At 42.8% G+C, this 18152-nt stretch overlaps 2 protein-coding genes across 2 annotated transcripts; one reads left to right on the top strand and one right to left on the bottom strand.

Moving 5' to 3' along the window:
• The first annotated feature begins 585 nt into the window (after window positions 1-585).
• On the top strand, window positions 586-1762 carry RTL8C (retrotransposon Gag like 8C). The gene has a single exon (XM_002699561.7). The coding sequence runs from the start codon at window positions 606-608 to the stop codon at window positions 945-947; it is 342 nt and encodes a 113-aa protein (XP_002699607.1). The 5' UTR covers window positions 586-605; the 3' UTR covers window positions 948-1762.
• A 9529-nt stretch (window positions 1763-11291) lies between these two features.
• LOC615809 (retrotransposon Gag like 8C) lies at window positions 11292-12482 on the bottom strand. The gene has a single exon (NM_001205276.2). It carries the CDS (start codon window positions 12440-12442, stop codon window positions 12101-12103), a length of 342 nt encoding a protein of 113 aa, NP_001192205.1. The 5' UTR covers window positions 12443-12482; the 3' UTR covers window positions 11292-12100.
• Between the last annotated feature and the right edge of the window lie 5670 nt (window positions 12483-18152).

Genomic DNA, 18152 nt, shown 5'->3' with positions numbered 1-18152 from the left:
TGCACTATTCTTTGAATATGCTGCTCTTGATTATGTTGACTAATATTTGGGAGATTCCACTATGGTGCAAGGCAAAGAAATCTACAACCAGCGGTGCAAGACTTCTCTGAGAGTTCCATGAATAAGCAGGAAAACATGTTCACAGAATTGCATTCAAGTGGCTACAGAAGGTCGAGGCAGACGATACACTAGGGCGGAGACAGAGGGATGGAAGCAGTGAAGTGGAGGACAACTCAGCGCCCTAGACAGTGACTCTATCCTCCCTCACGACAGAGCCAGGCGTCCAAGGCTCCTCCCCTGGTCCCCGCCCCTTGCGCACTACCCGCCTCCTTTGTTCCAGCTACCTCTCTTCTAGAGGGCGTTGGCCCGCTCCCTTCTCCTGCAGAGCACCCCTTCTGGGTCCTCTTTGGCCCTTGTTAGGCTCCGTGTCGCACCTGCGCACTAGTGACAGCCAGGCCACCTGGGCGGAGCTAAACTGCAGCCGGAACCGCCATGACTCCGCCCACGCGGGGACCGGTCAGCCCGCTTAAACACGCACTTCCCGCCACACCTCCTCACCAATCCCCGCTGAACCTCATCTAGCCCAGCAAAGAGAGCGAGGCTCGATGGACGGCCGAGTGCAGCTGATCAAGGCCCTCCTGGCCCTGCCCATTCGGCCCCAGACGCGTCGGTGGAGGAACCCGATCCCCTTCCCCGAGACGTTTGACGGCGACACCGACCGGCTCCCGGAGTTTATCGTGCAGACGGGCGCCTACATGCTAGTGGACGAGAACCTGTTCACCAACGATGCCCTGAAGGTGACGTTCCTCATCACCCGCATGACCGGGCCAGCCCTGCAGTGGGTGATCCCCTACATCAGGAAGCAGAGCCCCCTCCTCAACGATTACCGGGGCTTCCTGGCCGAGATGAAGCGGGTGTTTGGATGGGTGGAAGACGAGGACTTCTAGGCCGGGAGCGCCTCGGGTCTGGGGGCGGGTGCTCGGGGGAGGGTCCGCCGCGCCAGTCGCCGCCTCCCAGATCGCCACAGGCGTCCTCCCGCCGTGTCCCCCCTCACCTTCGGGTGGCCGCGATCTCCCCCGTGCTCGTGTCCCCTCCCGCGTAGTGCTTGCCTTTGTTCCAGGAATAGCGCTCCAGATTCCAGCTGCTGCCGCCGCCCTCGGGCCACTCAGGCCTCTCCCCTGTACACTTGGACTCGGTCCTGCTCTCCAACTGCAAGCCGGGCTCCTGTTACCCACTGGGCAGACCACCCACACCCGGCCGCTGCCAACCACCCGCCCCCTGCCAGACTCCCAGGCCCGCCTCCGGGTGGCCAGAGACCTGCGCTGCGGCAGCCATCACCGTGCACCGCATTCCACCCACAGCCTGCAGCCTTCGGGGATCTGGACTCACCCGGGAGGTGTCTGAGCTGGCCACAGCCTCTGGACAAACAAGGATTCCAACAGCTCGCACCATCCTGGAGGGGCCGGCCATCCTTTCACCTGCGATGGGACCCAGGTCTTCCCTACCCTAGAGACATCTTCTGTTCCTGCTGACACTAGGTCCCAGGGCTGCCTGGCAGCCAAATCGAGTCACTCATTGTCTCCTGTGGACCTGTTGGTTTCACCCAGAATCCAGTTCTCTTCTGAATGTGCAGCTGTCTCTCTGATGTGTGCCTTTTGTTCAGCACAGTAACCCCTGCACTCTGCCCAGCTCTTCTACACTACCGGGACAAACTTTTTTTCCCCTTATTTTCAATAAATGTCAGACGATGTTCAGAAAGAAACTGAGTGTCCATGAATATGACACCTCTCCCTCCATGGTCCAATAAGTGGGGTCCATGACTTGCTCAGAAGGTATGTCCTCTGCCATTCTGTGGCTGATGTGGTGTCTTGTATTATCCAGCAAAAAAAGATAGCCCTGTGGTGGTCCTGGTGATGGTACCCTACTGGTGATCACCCAGTCTCAGATGCTAACTCTTCCAAACCCATCAGTTCCATGCCCCTTCCTTGGGAAATGGATCTGGATCAGATTTTGGCCAAGGTGATGCCAGGAAGAAATCAGCTAGGAGACTTTGGGGAAATACTTTCTCTTTTCCAAAAAGCTGCTTTTGAAAGCATAATAGCTAATTTTTACAATGATGAATCCCACACATTTGTTGGTGAACACCTGTCAAAGTTTTATTCAGTCTATTACTCAGGAAATTAGAATAACAGATGGTTCAGAAAAAGCATTTACGTTTATGGAGCCTTGATAAGTGGAAGAGAAGGGAGTGCAGAACTGCTGTTGTTAATCTAGGTAGAAATCTGGTTGAGAGCCTGCAGGAAAATAAAATTATAACTTTCTGCAATGGGCAGAAAAGCAAAAATGATACTCCTTACTATTTGTCTTCATGCTAACCTGTTAAATCACCAGTGCTGCTGCTTCATCTTGTACATTCCAAAATCTCTATGTAGCATAGAGATACAAGAGAGTGCTAACAACATGGATTAATGTTTTTACAGAAACATACTGAAATTTGAAATATTATATTACATTGGTGCATTCTGCCCTCTAATCTTTTATCAGATTGTATGTCTTAGTTGGTTAACATATGATATACTTATAATGCCTAATATTAGTATAATGCTTTCACAATTCATTTGCTATCCCTTTTCAATCTTCTCTGCAAATTTTGATTAATTGATTGGTTCACTAATTGACAGGCACTTATTATTTATCAGGTACTTCCTATGCCCCAGGCATTGTACTATGAACTATGGATACACCATTACAAAATTATGGCCTAAGTCTTCAAGGAATTTAGAGTGCATATAGCTGTAGTGGAAAAAATGTCTATATGAAATCTCAGCTTTGGATTTAATTAAGAAGTTCTTGAATCCATGCTTGGTCACTCCACCTGTATGACATTAGGCAAATTTCTTAACCTTCCTAAGCCATATTTCCTCTTATGTAAGTGGGTAAAATAATACATATGTATTGGGTTCCTTTTGAGAATTCAGTTAAATAACAAATATAAAGTCTGAGAACTCAGTGTGTAGGACTTGCTGTAACTATAATAACAGTAGGAGTTTAAATAATTTTTAGGTTATGATAATGACTTGGGGCTTTATATAACACAGTGGGAACATAAGATAAAGAATACTTATATCTGCCCTAGATGAGTCAGGGACCATCTTAATAGAGGAAGTAGTAAATGTGTTGAGATGTGATGCCAATTAAAGAGGGTCACCTCAATCTGAAGTTCAGAAGAATGAGAGAATGTGGTTAGTATATAAAAGTCAGGAAGAGGTCATGGTAGGAGTTGAGATAGCAAAAGTACAAAGCTACATCGTGAAAAATCTCTTATGTAATTTTAAGGCATATATCAATTATTCTGTATTCACTGGGGAACAATGGAAATATACTGAATAGGGGACTGATATGATTAGATTTGTCTTTTAATGTTCACTCTAGGGCTTCCCTGGTGGCTCAAACGGTAAAGAATCTGCCTGCAATACAAGAGACCCTGGTTTGATCCCTGGGTCGGAAGATCCCCTGGAGAAGGAAAAGGCAACCCACTCCAGTATTCTTGCCTGGAAAATTCTGTGGCCAGAGAAACCTGGTGGGCTACAGTCCATGGGGTCCCAAAGAGTCAGACACAACTGAGCCTTTCAACCCCTTTCACCTTTTTACCTTCACCTGGGGCTGATATTGAAGATAGATTCTGGGAAGATGGAATGTAGGTCAAGTCCAGTAACGAATATTTTGCAGGTGATAATTTTTCAGGGCTTAGAGACAAAGAGGATGGGGAAATAAAAGTGCCATTCAGATCATTAGAACTTGATGATTGGTTGGGATGTGGAAGTTGGGGAGACCTAAGGATCTGGGATGGGAGCAAGTTTCTGGCTTAGGAATTGAACCATTCTTGGATGTGACATAGGCTAGCCTCTCTCTAGCTTTTCAACTCCTTTGCCTGGAACATTTTTCATTTCCTCTTTGCTGTTTCATAACTTTCACCAGACCAGTTCCTACTCACAGGATCTGTTCATGTCTCTCAGAAGTTCTTCCTGAGCTATCAAGTCTATTTTGGTAGCGTCTCTAGTAAGCAGGAGAAGGCAATGGCACCCCACTCCAGTACTGTTGCCTGGAAAATCCCATGGATGGAGCAGCCTGGTAGGCTGCAGTCCATGGGGTCGCTAAGAGTCGGACACGACTGAAGCGACACAGCAGCAGCAGCAGCAGCAGCAGCTAGTAAGCATCTCATAATTCCTCCACCTTTTGTACGGCACTATGTTGAAATAGAATGACACATTAAATTGTGGATATTCAACTCAATATTTTTTTACAGATTTAAAAATCAACTGTAGATTGAGTTACAGTTTACATGCAATAAAATCACCCATGTTAAGTGTACACTTCAATACAATTTGAAATGCATTTTAAAATAATATATAATACATACAAGATTCCCCCTTTGTCTTCAGTTTCTCTTTCTGTGATTTCAGTTACTTGCAGCCAACTGTGGTTTGAAAATAGTAAATGGAAAATTCCAGAAATAAACAATTCATAAGCTTTAAATTGAGTGCCATTCTGAATAATGTGATCAAATCTCTCATCATCACGGCCCACCTCACCCTCTTCAGACCGCCTGGGATCCCCAGGCATGACATCATCTGCTCCTGCCATCCAGCACTCCACATCATCATGGCTTGATGATCCAGGATCACTTGAAGCAGATAATCCCCCTGACATATCAGGTCAATGGTAGCCTAACATTGTGTCACAGTGCCTATGTCATTCACTTCATTTCATCTCATCTGTAAGCATTTTATCATCTCACATCATCACAAAAGAAGGGTGAGTAAAGCACAATAAGATTTTAAGAAAGAGGGAAACCACATTCACATAACATGTATTCCTGTATATTGTTATACTTGCTCTATTTTATTAATAGCTATTGTTGTTAATCTCTTACTGTGCCAAACACAAATTAAACTGTATCATAGGCATGTATGTATAGGGAAAAAACATAGTATGTAGAGGGTTCAGTACCAACTGTGGCTTCAAACATTCACTGGGGGTATTGGAACATATCCCCTGGGGATGTGTGTATATGTGTATAAGTGTATGTGTGTTTTAATTGCCTCCTATGCATCCTGCTGGCGAGGGAGGGATTCCTTCTCTAGGGTTATGGGGATGGCTGAGCACATGACACTTGACACTGGGCAAACAAGATCAACAATAGTTTATTGGTTACATATACTCATAACTCAGGGGAGGAAGACACTGCACACCACATGAGGGGTTGCATTAGGGAACTGAGGGAGCAAGCAGGGGCTTTGGGGGCAGGCTTTGTAGTATCAAGAGGATACGGTGCCCCTGTTTCCCAGGGGAGGATATGATTGGCTTGTTTGGATAATTCCTCATGCTGGTGGGAAATTGAAACCCTCTACTCAGGGATAAGCAAGAATTGTGCCTGGTCTCCGTGATCAGAGAAGTTGCTTGTTTGGAGAATCTTCTACATGGAAGCAGATTGGAGAGGGGAACTTGTGGTTAGGACATTTGAGGTCCTCCTGGTTTCCCCAGATGTTGAGGGAGCACACAATATTGGGCCTTAACTTTAGGCCTTATACCACCATATGTAAAGATGTATGTACATATGTATATGTGTGTGAATACCACTGTAATCCAGATATAGAACTTCTGTCACTCCAAAATGTTTGTGCTACTTTGCAGCCAGTCACACCCATAGTCCAAGCAATCTAGCACTATAGATTAATTTTTCCTATTCCAGGACTTCACACAAATGGAATATGCCTGGCTTCTTTCACCTTAGCACAATGCTTTAATGTTCATCCATGTTATAGCATGCATCAGTAGTTCATTGCATATTACTGCTAGATAGTAGTCCAATGTATGTATATACCATATTTGTTTTATTTATTAACCTTTTTGATGAAAATGTGGGTGCAAGTCTTTATTTGAGCATATGTTTTTATTTCTAGGGCAAACTTCTAAGATACATGATTGATGTATATTTAACTTTAAGAAACTGCCAAATTGTTTTCCAAAATGGTTTTTCCACACTCCTACCAGCAATATATGAAACTTTCAGTTCCTCCACATCCTCACCAATACTTGATATTGTCATTATTTTAATGTATTTTTAATTTTAGACATTCTAGTGCATGTGAATCTTATGTCATTATATTTTTAATCTTCATTTCCCTGATGAATAGTAATATTATGCCTATTCCTCATGCCTTTATTACCCATTTATATATCTTCTTTGATGAAGGGTCTGTTCACATCCCTTAGCCATTTTTTGATTGTCATTTTTCTTCTTATTACTGAGTATAATGGTTCTTTACATATTCTAGGTAACAGTCCTTTGTCAGATATATGTATTCCAAATGTTTTTTTCTAGATCTGTATCTTGCTTTTCAATTTTCTGAAAGTTAAATTTTCAAATATGATGTTTTTCATAGCTTATATAAAGTCCAGTTTATAATTTTTGCCTTTTGTGATTTGAAGCCCTCCAGAAAGCAGATGCTGAGATAGAATTAGACATTCTTTATTGGGGGAAACACCTGTGGAAGATAAAGAAGAGAAGAAGGGACAGGTGGGAAGAGCCTTCAGTCCATGATGCTAGGCTGTACAAGGAGAGAGAGAAGAAAGGAAGAGCCTTACTCTGAAAAAAAAAAAAAAAAAAACATCATTCAGGCGAATATTGTCTGTTATTGGAGTCCTGTGTCAGACAGGAACAGTCCAACTCTAGTACCTGTCCTCTCCTGAGTCATTAGCTGGTATCGGCCTTAAGAGAGCATGACCTCAGTGTGAAGACTACTTTGGGTCTAAAAGTACAGCAGCTGGAAGGCAGCTACTCATTCTTACTGTCATAGAATGTTGTCTAGAAAGGAGATCTGAGTGGTAATCTTCTATGGGTACTTCAGTGTGCGTCTTGTGCAGCACGGATCTACTTCTCTGTGCAGGTTAAGGGAGCATCTTCATGATTCCTATGGCCTCTCTTCCCGAGAGGAAACTTAGAAGATGTGTGCTTAGTTGCCCAGTCATGTCCAGCTCTTTGCCACCCCATGGACTGTAGCCCACTAGGCTTCTCTGTCCATGGGATTCTCCAGGCAAGAACACTGGAGTGGGTTGCCATGCCCTTCTCCATTAGAAGATGTAGGTTAGTGTAATGAGCTACAGCCTCTGTTGCTGTAATTGATCTCCAGGCCACAATTGTGACTCGCTCTCTTCCTCCTCCACTATCCAGCCTAAAATTCCATCATTTTCAGATTTCATCTTGAAGGTCTTGATGGCTTACCTGGTTATGAGGGCTTGAGTCCTTGGCAGCCATATCCTTATAGGTTGGGGTTGCTACAAATGTGCAGCAATTCACAGTTGAAATTGAGCAAGGGAATACCAGGAAGTACTAAGCGAAATACCTGGGTTCAAGCCAACTTGAGTTTGTTTCCTTATTAAGGCTGAAGAATATTCCATTGTATGTATGTACTACGGTTTGTTTATCCATTCACTTATCGATGGACATTTAGGTTGTTTCCTTATCTTGGCTATTGTGAATAATACTGCAATCAACATGGAGGTGTAGGTCTCTCTTCAAGATCTTGATTTCAATTCCTTTGGGTAAATACCCAGAAGTGGAATTGCTGGATCATATGGTAGTTCTGTTTTCACTTTTTTTTTGGGGGGGTACCAACATACTAGGGCTTCCCTAGTGGCTCAGACGGTAAACTGTCTGCAATGCAGGAGACCTGGGTTGGGAAGATCCCTTGGAGAAGGAAATAGCAATCCACTCCAGTGTTCTTGCCTGGAAAATCCCACGGACCGCAGAGCCTGGTAGGCTACCGTCCATGGGGTCGCAAAGAGTCGGACACGACTGAGCGACTTCACTTCACTTCACCTCCATACTATTTTCCATAGTGGCTGCACCATTTTATATCCCCACCAACAGCGTGCCAAGGTCCATCTTTTCTCTACATCTTTGCCAGCATTTAGTTGTTGTCTTTATGATAATAACCATCATAACAGGTGTAAGGTGACATTTCATTGTGGCTTTGATTTTCATTTCCCTGATTATGCAAGTTAGTTATGTTGAGCACTTTGCATAACTCTGTAAATACTAAAAGCCATTGGCTTGTACACTTCAAATGGCTGAATTTTATGGTATGCCAATTATATCTCAATATAGTTGTCCATTTTGTTATGATATAGGCTTTCATCTCTAATTCAAGGACATTTTTAAAATGGAAGAAAGTTAGTCTTGTGAAAATTTCAAAAAAAAAACCCCACTTCTGTAGATTTAATGAATTAGTTTGTAGAAATTTAGTAAGATGTGATAGTTTTCTAGACATTGACCAGGTTTATACATAAATTAACAATCATGTTAGTGCATTATTTTTCTCCACATCTATAAATGATTTTTTTCTATGAGCTCTGTCATTCTACTGGTTTCCTGAATAATGCATTAAATAATTTTGACAGGTACTCATCAACAAGTTGTGTGAGAATTATGGTTTTAACAGTTTGAGAGTTATACTTGCAAACTATTTGTTAAACAAGTTTTCTCCACCAGGATTGCTCTGGAATCTAAGATCTCAAGACATGCACCACTCAAAGGCCACTTTGTCCCCTCTGTGTCTGTATTTCCTATATGAAATTTTTTGTATATGTGTCACAAAATTTGTGTAATATCTTAACTTTAAGAGTTCAAGTCAATATTGGCCCCAAGCCCTATCACAAAAAAAGTTTAATTGCATTTTCCCTCATGCATCTTATGTTTTATTTCCCCTTCTTTTCATCAGTCTTTATGTTTTTCTCTCCTTTGATATTCACCTCTGAGGTGGGGCTTAATGGTGGAGGACAGAGTAAATTGTTGAGAAGGAAGTTAGGGAAACAAACCATGAACGACAACTGTAATAGGTGAGATGGCAAAGTAATTGCTATGAAAAAGTTTGTATTCCTCCTCCCAAATCCATATGTTGTAGCTCTAATCCCCAAAGTGATGGTGTTTGAAGGTAGGGCATTTGGGAAGGTTATTAGGCTTAGATGAGCTCTAAGGTTGCATGAGATTGCAGTGCCCAGATGAGATTAGTATACTTATACTGAGAGGAAGAGATAGGACTTCTCTCTCTCTCCCTCTCTCTCCACCATGTATCTAAGAATACAGAGAAAAGGCAGCCACTTCCAAACCATGAAATGAGCCCTCAAAAGACACCTGATGTACCTGCACCTTGAGTTTGGATTTCCCAACCTCTAGAACTCTGAGAAAGAAATGTTTTATTGTTTAAGCCACCAAGTCTATGTGATTTTATTATAGCAGACTGAACTGAGACACTAATGAAAAATAACCTCCCTTCTCTACTTACAAATGCTGTTTCGTCTTCTGTCCCTTTATGGAATCTTTCAAATGCTTTCAAGATCATGATTAACTCTTGCAAAATATTGCCTCCCCCAAACATTTGTATCACAAAAAAGGAACTGGGATGATACAACTGGTATAGACAAAGGAATAATGCCTAACAGAGCCATTCTGGCAGGAGGAAGACTGCAGGGGCATTTTTCTTGAGGGAGGCAAGGGGTTACCAACACTGTTCAAAGGATCGCCAGTTGTCCCAGGTCATTCTACCTACCTCGAGAGCCAGATGGACAGACTGTAGGGAACATGCTGGATCTATACCATAAACTGCTTCCAACCACTTCTCAAACCACTTCAGGATGTGAGAGTTGGACTGTGAAGAAGGCTGAGCGCCAAAGAATTGATGCTTTTGAGCTGTGGTGTTGGAGAAGACTCTTGAGAGTCCCTTGGACTGCAAGGAGATCAGCCCTGGGATTTCTTTGGAAGGAATGATGCTAAAACTGAAACTCCAGTACTTTGGCCACCTCATGCAAAGAGTTGACTCATTGGAAAAGACTCTGATGCTGGGAGGGACTGGGGGCAAGAGGAGAAGGGGACGACAGAGGATGAGATGGCTGAATGGCATAACTGACTTGATGGACGTGAGTCTCAAGTGAACTCTGGGAGTTGGTGATGGACAGAGAGGCCTGGCGTGCTGCGATTCATGGGGTCACAAAGAGTCGGACACGACTGAGCGACTGATCTGATCTGGTCTGATGTTTAAAACCAAACAGTGACTATGCTTAACACAATCAATCATCTTTCATACCCATCCAGGTCAGCTGACTGCCAGCAACTTGAATTGGAACCTCAAAATTAGCCAGCTGTCAATTATTTTAAGAACCCATGAATCATAAAACTTTATTTCATTAAGTGATTCAAATTTTGCTTCTGACTTTAAGACTTTGACCTAATACATGCCAAGTTGTAAGTTAATGGTGGTTTCAGTATTTGGAGGAAAAAAAAATCAAGACACATAATGCAAGTAACATACCTCCATCTCAATGTTGTCTTGTGAACTACAACACATGAATGGCAAAAGCTTACCTGTCCAAATGAAGAAAGAGATGGATAGAGGGAAAAAAGTGAAAAAAAACACTGGTGTGATTTATTTCTCTATCCTATGTTCTGGAAAAATCACCAAAATTTAGAAATGAGACAAAATGTTAGATTGTACAACCTTTGAACATCACACCAGAGATTTGTCTATTTTATCTCACCCCTGTATCATCTGACACAGGATATTTAACTTTGTTGACCAACCATTTGTAAGGGAGCACAGGCTTTCTACAGTACTATAAGAGTTTAAACTGTAGATAAGTAAGGAAGGAGGACTTTTTTTCTGCTCATTAGGGAAGTTTATATTTTTACTGTTCCACAGGGTTTATCAACTAGGTTTATGTGTAAACAATATCATTTTTGCACACCTTTTCCCATCCCACTACCTACATAATGAAGGTTCTATAAATGTTTTTCAAAAGCACCTGTATCATTCTGCTGGCTCCCTGAATATTGGGATAAGTAAAACGATGACATTGTTCACTATCTTTGTGGGATTAATGGTTTGTAACAATTCGGGTGCTTTCCAGTGGCTTTTTGGAAATGATGAAAGCTTTTCTGAGAAGCCTCCAGACTGACTTCTCACATCACCATGGCCAAAGTAAAGATCCATTAAAAAGGCATGAAACAATTCTAACTGGTTTAAAGGATTCATCATCCATGATTGAACAGTTGCCAGTGGGGTCTCCATCCTCAGGAACACCTCAGGATACTGACTTTGATATTTTATATGCGAGACTCAACAGAAAGGAGAGTGTCTCTAACATCACCCATGGGAAAGCAAGAAATACATCTTCTGAACCACTTTTACATGAATAGGGAAGGAGAAATGTCATATTCATTGAGACTCAATTTCTTTTTAAATAGTGTCTGACATTTATTGAAAATAAGAAAGACTTTTCTCCAAGTAGTGCTGAGTTGGGGAGATATGAGTTATATTGTTGACCAACAAACACATAACTAAGAAAATACTGCACATTCAGAAGACAATTGTATTCTGGGTGAAACTAAGGGTCCACAGGAGACAATGAGTGATTCGGTTTGACTGCCAGGCAGCCCTGGGACCTGGCGGTCACACCCAGCAGGAACAGAAGATGTCTCTGGGAGTAGGGAAGGCCTGGGTCCCATCACAGGTGAAGGTCTGGCCGACTCCTCCAGAGCAGTGGCAAGCTGTTGGAATCCTTGTTTGTCCAGAGGCTGTGGCCAGCTCAGACACTTCCCGGGTGAATCCAGATCGCCAAAGGCTGCAGGCTGCGGGTGGAATGCGGTGCACGGTGATGGCCGCCACAGCGCGTCTCTGGCCACCCGGAGGCGGGCCTGGGAGTCTGGCAGGGGGCGGGCGGTTGGCAGCGGCCGGGTGTGGGTGGTCTGCCCAGTGGGTAACAAGAGCCCAGCTCGCAGCTGGAGAGCAGGACCGAGTCCAAGTGTGCAAGGGAGAGGCCGGGCTGACCCGAGAGGGCGGCGGCAGCAGCTGGAATCTGGAGCGCTATTCCTGGAACAAAGGCAAGCACTACGCGGGAGGGGACACGAGCACGGGGGAGATCGCGGCCACCCGAAGGTGAGGGGGGACACGGCGGGAGGACGCCTGTGGCGATCTGGGAGGCGGCGACTGGCGCGGCGGACCCTCCCCCGAGCACCCGCCCCCAGACCCGAGGCGCTCCCGGCCTAGAAGTCCTCGTCTTCCACCCATCCAAACACCCGCTTCATCTCGGCCAGGAAGCCCCGGTAATCGTTGAGGAGGGGGCTCTGCTTCCTGATGTAGGGGATCACCCACTGCAGAGCTGGCCCGGTCATGCGGGTGATGAGGAACGTCACCTTCAGGGCATCGTTGGTGAACAGGTTCTCGTCCACTAGCATGTAGGCGCCCGTCTGCACGATAAACTCCGGGAGCCGGTCGGTGTCGCCGTCAAACGTCTCGGGGAAGGGGATCGGGTTCCTCCACCGACGTGTCTGAGGCCGAATGGGCAGGGCCAGGAGGGCCTTGATCAGCTGCACTCGGCCGTCCATCGCGCCTGGCTCTCTTTGCTGGGCTTGGCGAGGTTCAGCTAGGGTCAGCGAGAAGGCGTGGCGGGAAGTGCGTATGTGTGGAGGCGGGCCCGGAGTGGGTTGGGGCCTAGGCGGTGCCTGGCGCCTCGGGGCTCCGCCCACAAGGCCTAGTTCTTGCTATGGCGCAGGCGCGACACTGGGTCTAGTTGGGTGGGTCGGGAGTAGCGGAAGGAAGCGAGGCTAATACTAGCTCGAGGAGGCGGGGTCAGATTATAAGGGGCTGGGCTAAATTTTCCTAAGGCGGTACTCAAGTGTGGGGCGGGAGCCACAGGAGTAGTCCAGGCGGAGCTCGCAGCACTTGTAGAAGCCAGGGATGGCCCCTCTGGAGTAGAGAAGTAGGCCTGGTGCCCACTCTCTCTGTGGGCTCCTTATTTGTCTTTCTGAGTTTCTTGTAAGACCCTCGGCCTCTGGAAGCCCCTTGCCTAAGATTCTGTTGTGAACACATTTTCTTGTTTATTCATACATCTCTCAGCCAGAGATTATTGGCACCCATGCTGCGGATGTGGTTGCCTGCCATATTAATGTTAAAGCCCCAAATATTAGCTAACACAAATTAAAGCAGCATATTCATAGAAAGATGTACCATGACCAGGGAATGTAAGGAAGTTTTAACGTTAAGAAATCTCCTAATTTGCTATATTAAAAGACCAAAAGAGACTAATCAGTAGAGAAAGGCAAATGTAAGAGGGATGCTTTCCAAAATCAATTTTATACATGTTCAATATAAGGATAAAGGAAATGAAAAACTAAGAGTTTTACGAAATAGGAAAGGAGGAGAGGAATTTAACCATTACCTGTTATATCTGAATTCCATGTTGTGACTGAGTATAAAATTAATATAAATTTATCACCAGCTTCCATATATAAATAAAATAGCCAGTTAAAATACATAATGGTAAAAGACTCTATTCAGTAAAGAAATTCAAAGCAAATAGTGCCTAGGAATGTATTTTTAAAGTGTAAAAACCACATGAAAAATGTTTTAAATGCTAAAGAGGGGTGCAAAGAATACTCAAAAAAAATGGAATGATAGCCCCAGAGACAGGTTGACTCAGTGTCATAAAGTTGTTAAATTTCCCTGAGTTAAATTATACTTCCAACACATGACTAGTAATGGGATCTTGTCCTGAGGCAATACTGTGTTTAATCAAGTACAGGCACTATTTTTCCCTCCAGCATCACCCTACAAAAACACCAAGAAGATTTTGTTTTGATTAGATGAACTGATTTTAAGATTCATGTGGAAGAGTAAACAATGAAAAATGCTATGAAAAATTTTGAAACATAGGGTTAGTGAAGGATGGCTTGCTTCAACAGATAATCACAAATAAATGATTATTTATTGGTATATTTTCATTGTCTTTTTCTCCTGAATAAAATATAAGATGTTGGCAACCTCAGGTAGCCATGATGTGAAAAAATTGCCTCTGATTTTTTTAAGTAAATGCCCTGAGGATAGGGCTTTCCCATAGCTATCTCCCACTTAGATTAAATAAACACTGTCCTGAGAATGGAAATTTTTCAGGAAGCTACAATATCACACTTTGAAGAAAGTCTCAACTGTGCTGGAGGTAACAAGTTTCTATGAGAATCTTATCCTGCCTACTTTCTCCCAACCCACCTCCTCCCAAACTCAGACACCTCTCCTTACTGCACCAGCCATTCCACCCTCCTGTTTCTTAAATACACAAGCTCATTTACTGAGACACATTCTTATCTCAGACTGGAAAATAAAAAGACAAGGGCCCATGTGGCAGTTGAGGCGAGGAGGTTTGTTCAGGAGTTCTCTGGGTTGAAAGAAAGGCTAAGTATGAAGAGGACTTAAGTTGTTTGGGGGAAGGTTTTGCCAACAGCAAGAGAACCAAGAGTATCAAAGTACAGGGAAGATTCAGATAAAGAAATCCCATTTTTAAAGTTTGGTCAAATTCATTTTCAGAAGGATTGTGCAGATTTCAAGCTCCTTTAAACAGTGTATGTCCTTCCCATCGTGTAACAACTCCACCAGCAGTGACTTTCTTTTAATAGCAATTGAACATGATGGATTACATGGTGGGTCTATAAGTGCATTAACTGACAATATTTCATTACCACTACAGTGGAAATATTTTTGTATCTTTATATTTCAGTTGTCTTTTATCTTCTCAGGTGAATCTGTTTATATGATGCACATTTTTTGGTCTAAGTTTTGCTTACCTGTTTGTATTAAGTATTAGTGTACATATTATGCATCTGTAATAATTGTTGTTGTTGTTTAGTTGCTCAGTCATGTCCAACTCTTTGCGACCCCATGGACTGCAGCATGCCACACTTCCCTGTTCTTCACCATCTCCCGGAGCTTGCTCAAACTCATGTCCATCGAATCAGAGATACCATCCAACCATCTCATCCTCTGTCATTCCCTTCTCCTGCCTTCAGTATTTCCCAGGATCAGAGTCTTTTCTAATGAGTCAGTTCTTCGCATCAGGTGGCCAAAGGATTGGAGCTTCAGCTTCAGCATCAGTCCTTCCAATGAATTCCTTTAGGACTGATTTCCTTTAGGATGGACTGGTTGGATGTCCTTGCTGTCTAAGAGACTCTCAAGAGCCTTCTCCAACACCACATTTCAAAAGCATCAATTCTTCTGTGCTCAGCCTTTTTTTTGGTCCAATTCTCATACCCGCACACACTGCTGGAAAAACCAAAGTTTTTACTATACAACCTTCATTGGCAAAGTAATGTCTCTGCTTTTTAAGATGCTGTCTAGGTTTGTCATAGCTTTTCTTTCAAGGAGCAAGCATCTTTTGATTTCATGGCTGTAATAATCCATAATAATATAAAATATTTTTTCACTGCCTTGAATTATCATTTCTGGACAAATATAACTGTTGACATTTTAATTAACCAAATGGATTTCTGTGATTGTTATATTCAATTTGACACTGAACCAAGACAAAGGAAACACCCCAATTGTCTCTTACAGATTTTCTTTAAATTTTTAATCCTATAAGTTTTTGACTCATCTGGAATACCTTTTTAAGATTGTACAACTTGAAAATCTTGCTCGTTGCACACCATTTTTTAATAAAAGCAAGTTTTATAACATTAGTTAACAAATTCACATGAGGATGAAAGTGATTTTAATGGTTTTCACTGGTTTTGGAACATCAGCTTGTGAAGTGAGAATTAAAATCTACAGGCTGAGATGATACAATACTAAAAATTTGAGTTCCATCAACATTTTTGTACCATTCAGTCTTCTTTTAAGGCTGAGATCCACTTTATCAAGTGCTGCCTGTTCACTTGAGGGAGACTCCTCAACTGCCAAATAAGAAAAGACCTCATCAGGCAATCCATAAAATACATTACAAATGACCGTTAATCATTTAATAAAATATTCGTCTAAATTTTATTCAAACAAACTGACAAGATAAATTAAAACATTGTTTTTCACGATAAGATTTCTGATTGAAGGCTGGAAAATCTAACATTCAGAATGCATAAAAACAGTCACTTGCACATCATTCATGAGGGGATGAGGAACAATAAAAATATCATGAAGAAAGATTTGTAAATATCTTATAAATGAAGACTAGGAATGAACTTAATCAGATAATTGATACAGCATTACATTCAGCTAAATATTGAAGACACAAATAAAAGGCACTTATCTATTTTAAAAGAAATATAAAATACAACATTTGTATTAGTCAGAGTCCTCCATAGCAACAGAACTAATAAGATGTACTATGTGGTGTGTGTGTGTGTGTGTAAAGAGAGAAAGAGACTGAAAAAGATTCAGAAAGAGATTGATTATAAGGAATCGGCACACATTTACAACAGAAAACAATTGAATGGTAAAGAATAGAGATCTCTTCAAGAAAATTAGAGATACCAAGGGAACGCTTCATGCAAAGATGGGCACAATAAAGGGCAGAAATGCTATGGACCTAACAAAAGCAGACAATATTTAGAAGAGGTGGCAAGAATACACAGAAGAACTATACAAAGAGAGCTTAATGACCCAGATAACCACGATGGTGTGATCACTCATCTAGAGCCAGACATGCTGGAATGCAAAGTCAAGTGGACCTTAGGAAGTATCACTATGAACAAAGCTAGTGGAGGTGATGGAATTCCAGCTGAGCTGTTTCAAATCCTAAAAGATGATGGTGTGAAAGTGCTGCACTCAATATGCCAGCAAATTTGGAAAATTCAGCAGTGGCTACAAGACTGGAAAAGGTCAGTTTCATTCCAATCCCAAAGAAAGGTAATGCCAAAGAATGTTCAAAGTACTGCACAATTGCACTCATCTCACACACTAGCAAAGTAATGCTCAAGATTCTCCAAGCCAGGCTTCAACAGTATGTGAACCATGAACTTCCAGAAGTTCAAGCTGGATTTAGAAAAGGCAGAGGGACTAGAGATCAAATTGCCAACATTTGCTGGATCATTGAAAAAGCAAGAGAGTTCCATTAAAACATCTACTTCTGTTTTATTGACTATGCCAATGCCTTTCACTGTGTGGATCACAACAAAATGTGGAAAATTCTGAAAGAGATGGGGATACCAGACCACCTTACCTGCCTCCTGAGACATCTGTATGCAGTCAAGAAGCAACAGTTAGAATCAGACATGGAACGACAGACTGGTTCAAGATTGGGAAAGGAGTACGTCAAAGCTGTATATTGTCACCCTGCTTATTTAACTTATAGGCAGAGTACGTCATGCGAAACGCAGGGCCAGAGGAAGCACAAGCTGGAATCACGATTGCTGGCAGAAATATCAAAAACCTCAGGTGTTATTTATAGTGGAGGGGGAGATGGTGCAAATATTTGCTCTGTGCTCACGCTTGGGCAAGCAATTTCCCTACAAGGATCATAATTTCCTCGCCTATAACATGAGAGTGTTGTCCTGGAATAGTAGTTCCCAAACTCAGCTCCACAAAAATCTGTATGCTTTTAGTCATTCATAATCTCGGGCACTCTGTCCCTAGATATTCTGGTTCAGAGGTGTGGAGTTAGCAAAGTCAAGGCCTGGACAGGTGTGAAACAAGAACAAAAACAGTCCCCCAGGGCTTCCACAGGCCCCATGTAAGAAATCTGTGATGTAGATATTAAAAGGTGCTCCTCCAACAAGGTAGCCAGGTTTCCTCACTCTCGGGCTCTGAAAGCCTTGAACAGTCTAATGCAAGTTGTGAACTATCAGTAGATGTTAATATCATGCAACATTCTGAAAGGTGTTTGACCATAGACCCAACACCTACTAACAGTCCAGGCACAACAGCATTTTCCAGATTACAGTTTAGAAAACCCTAGATTAGGTGTCTTAGCTCAGATTGTCTAAACAAAGTATCATAGGCTAGGTAGCTCAAACTATGGAAATCCATTTCTCACAAATTTGGTGGCTGTTAACTCCAAGACTAAGGTGCCTGCATATGATTGCCTTCTCCCTATGTCCTCACATGGCCTTTCCTCAGTGTGTGTAGGCAGAAAGAGATCTCTCTCTTTTCCTCTTCTTATAAGGCCATCAGTCCTCTTGGATTACAACTCCCGACTCATGACCTCTTCTAAATTCATCTCCAAAACTTTCTATCTTCAAACATAATCACATTAGAGTTAAGTCTTGAAAAGACTGATTGGGGTGAGGAGTAGTTACACAAGTCAGGCTATAGCACTAGAAGATATCCAAGCCC

Source organism: Bos taurus, chromosome X, assembly GCF_002263795.3.
Source record: "Bos taurus isolate L1 Dominette 01449 registration number 42190680 breed Hereford chromosome X, ARS-UCD2.0, whole genome shotgun sequence".
NCBI classification, from domain to species: domain Eukaryota; kingdom Metazoa; phylum Chordata; class Mammalia; order Artiodactyla; family Bovidae; genus Bos; species Bos taurus.
The sequence above is the reverse complement of the archived record's forward strand: the minus strand, read 5'-3'. Positions and strand labels throughout refer to the sequence as shown.

Bases quoted from the DNA above. Each gene is read 5' to 3' on its own strand.
- RTL8C (XM_002699561.7), top strand. From the start codon at position 606: ATGGACGGCCGAGTGCAGCTGATCAAGGCCCTCCTGGCCCTGCCCATT.
- LOC615809 (NM_001205276.2), bottom strand. From the start codon at position 12,442: ATGGACGGCCGAGTGCAGCTGATCAAGGCCCTCCTGGCCCTGCCCATT.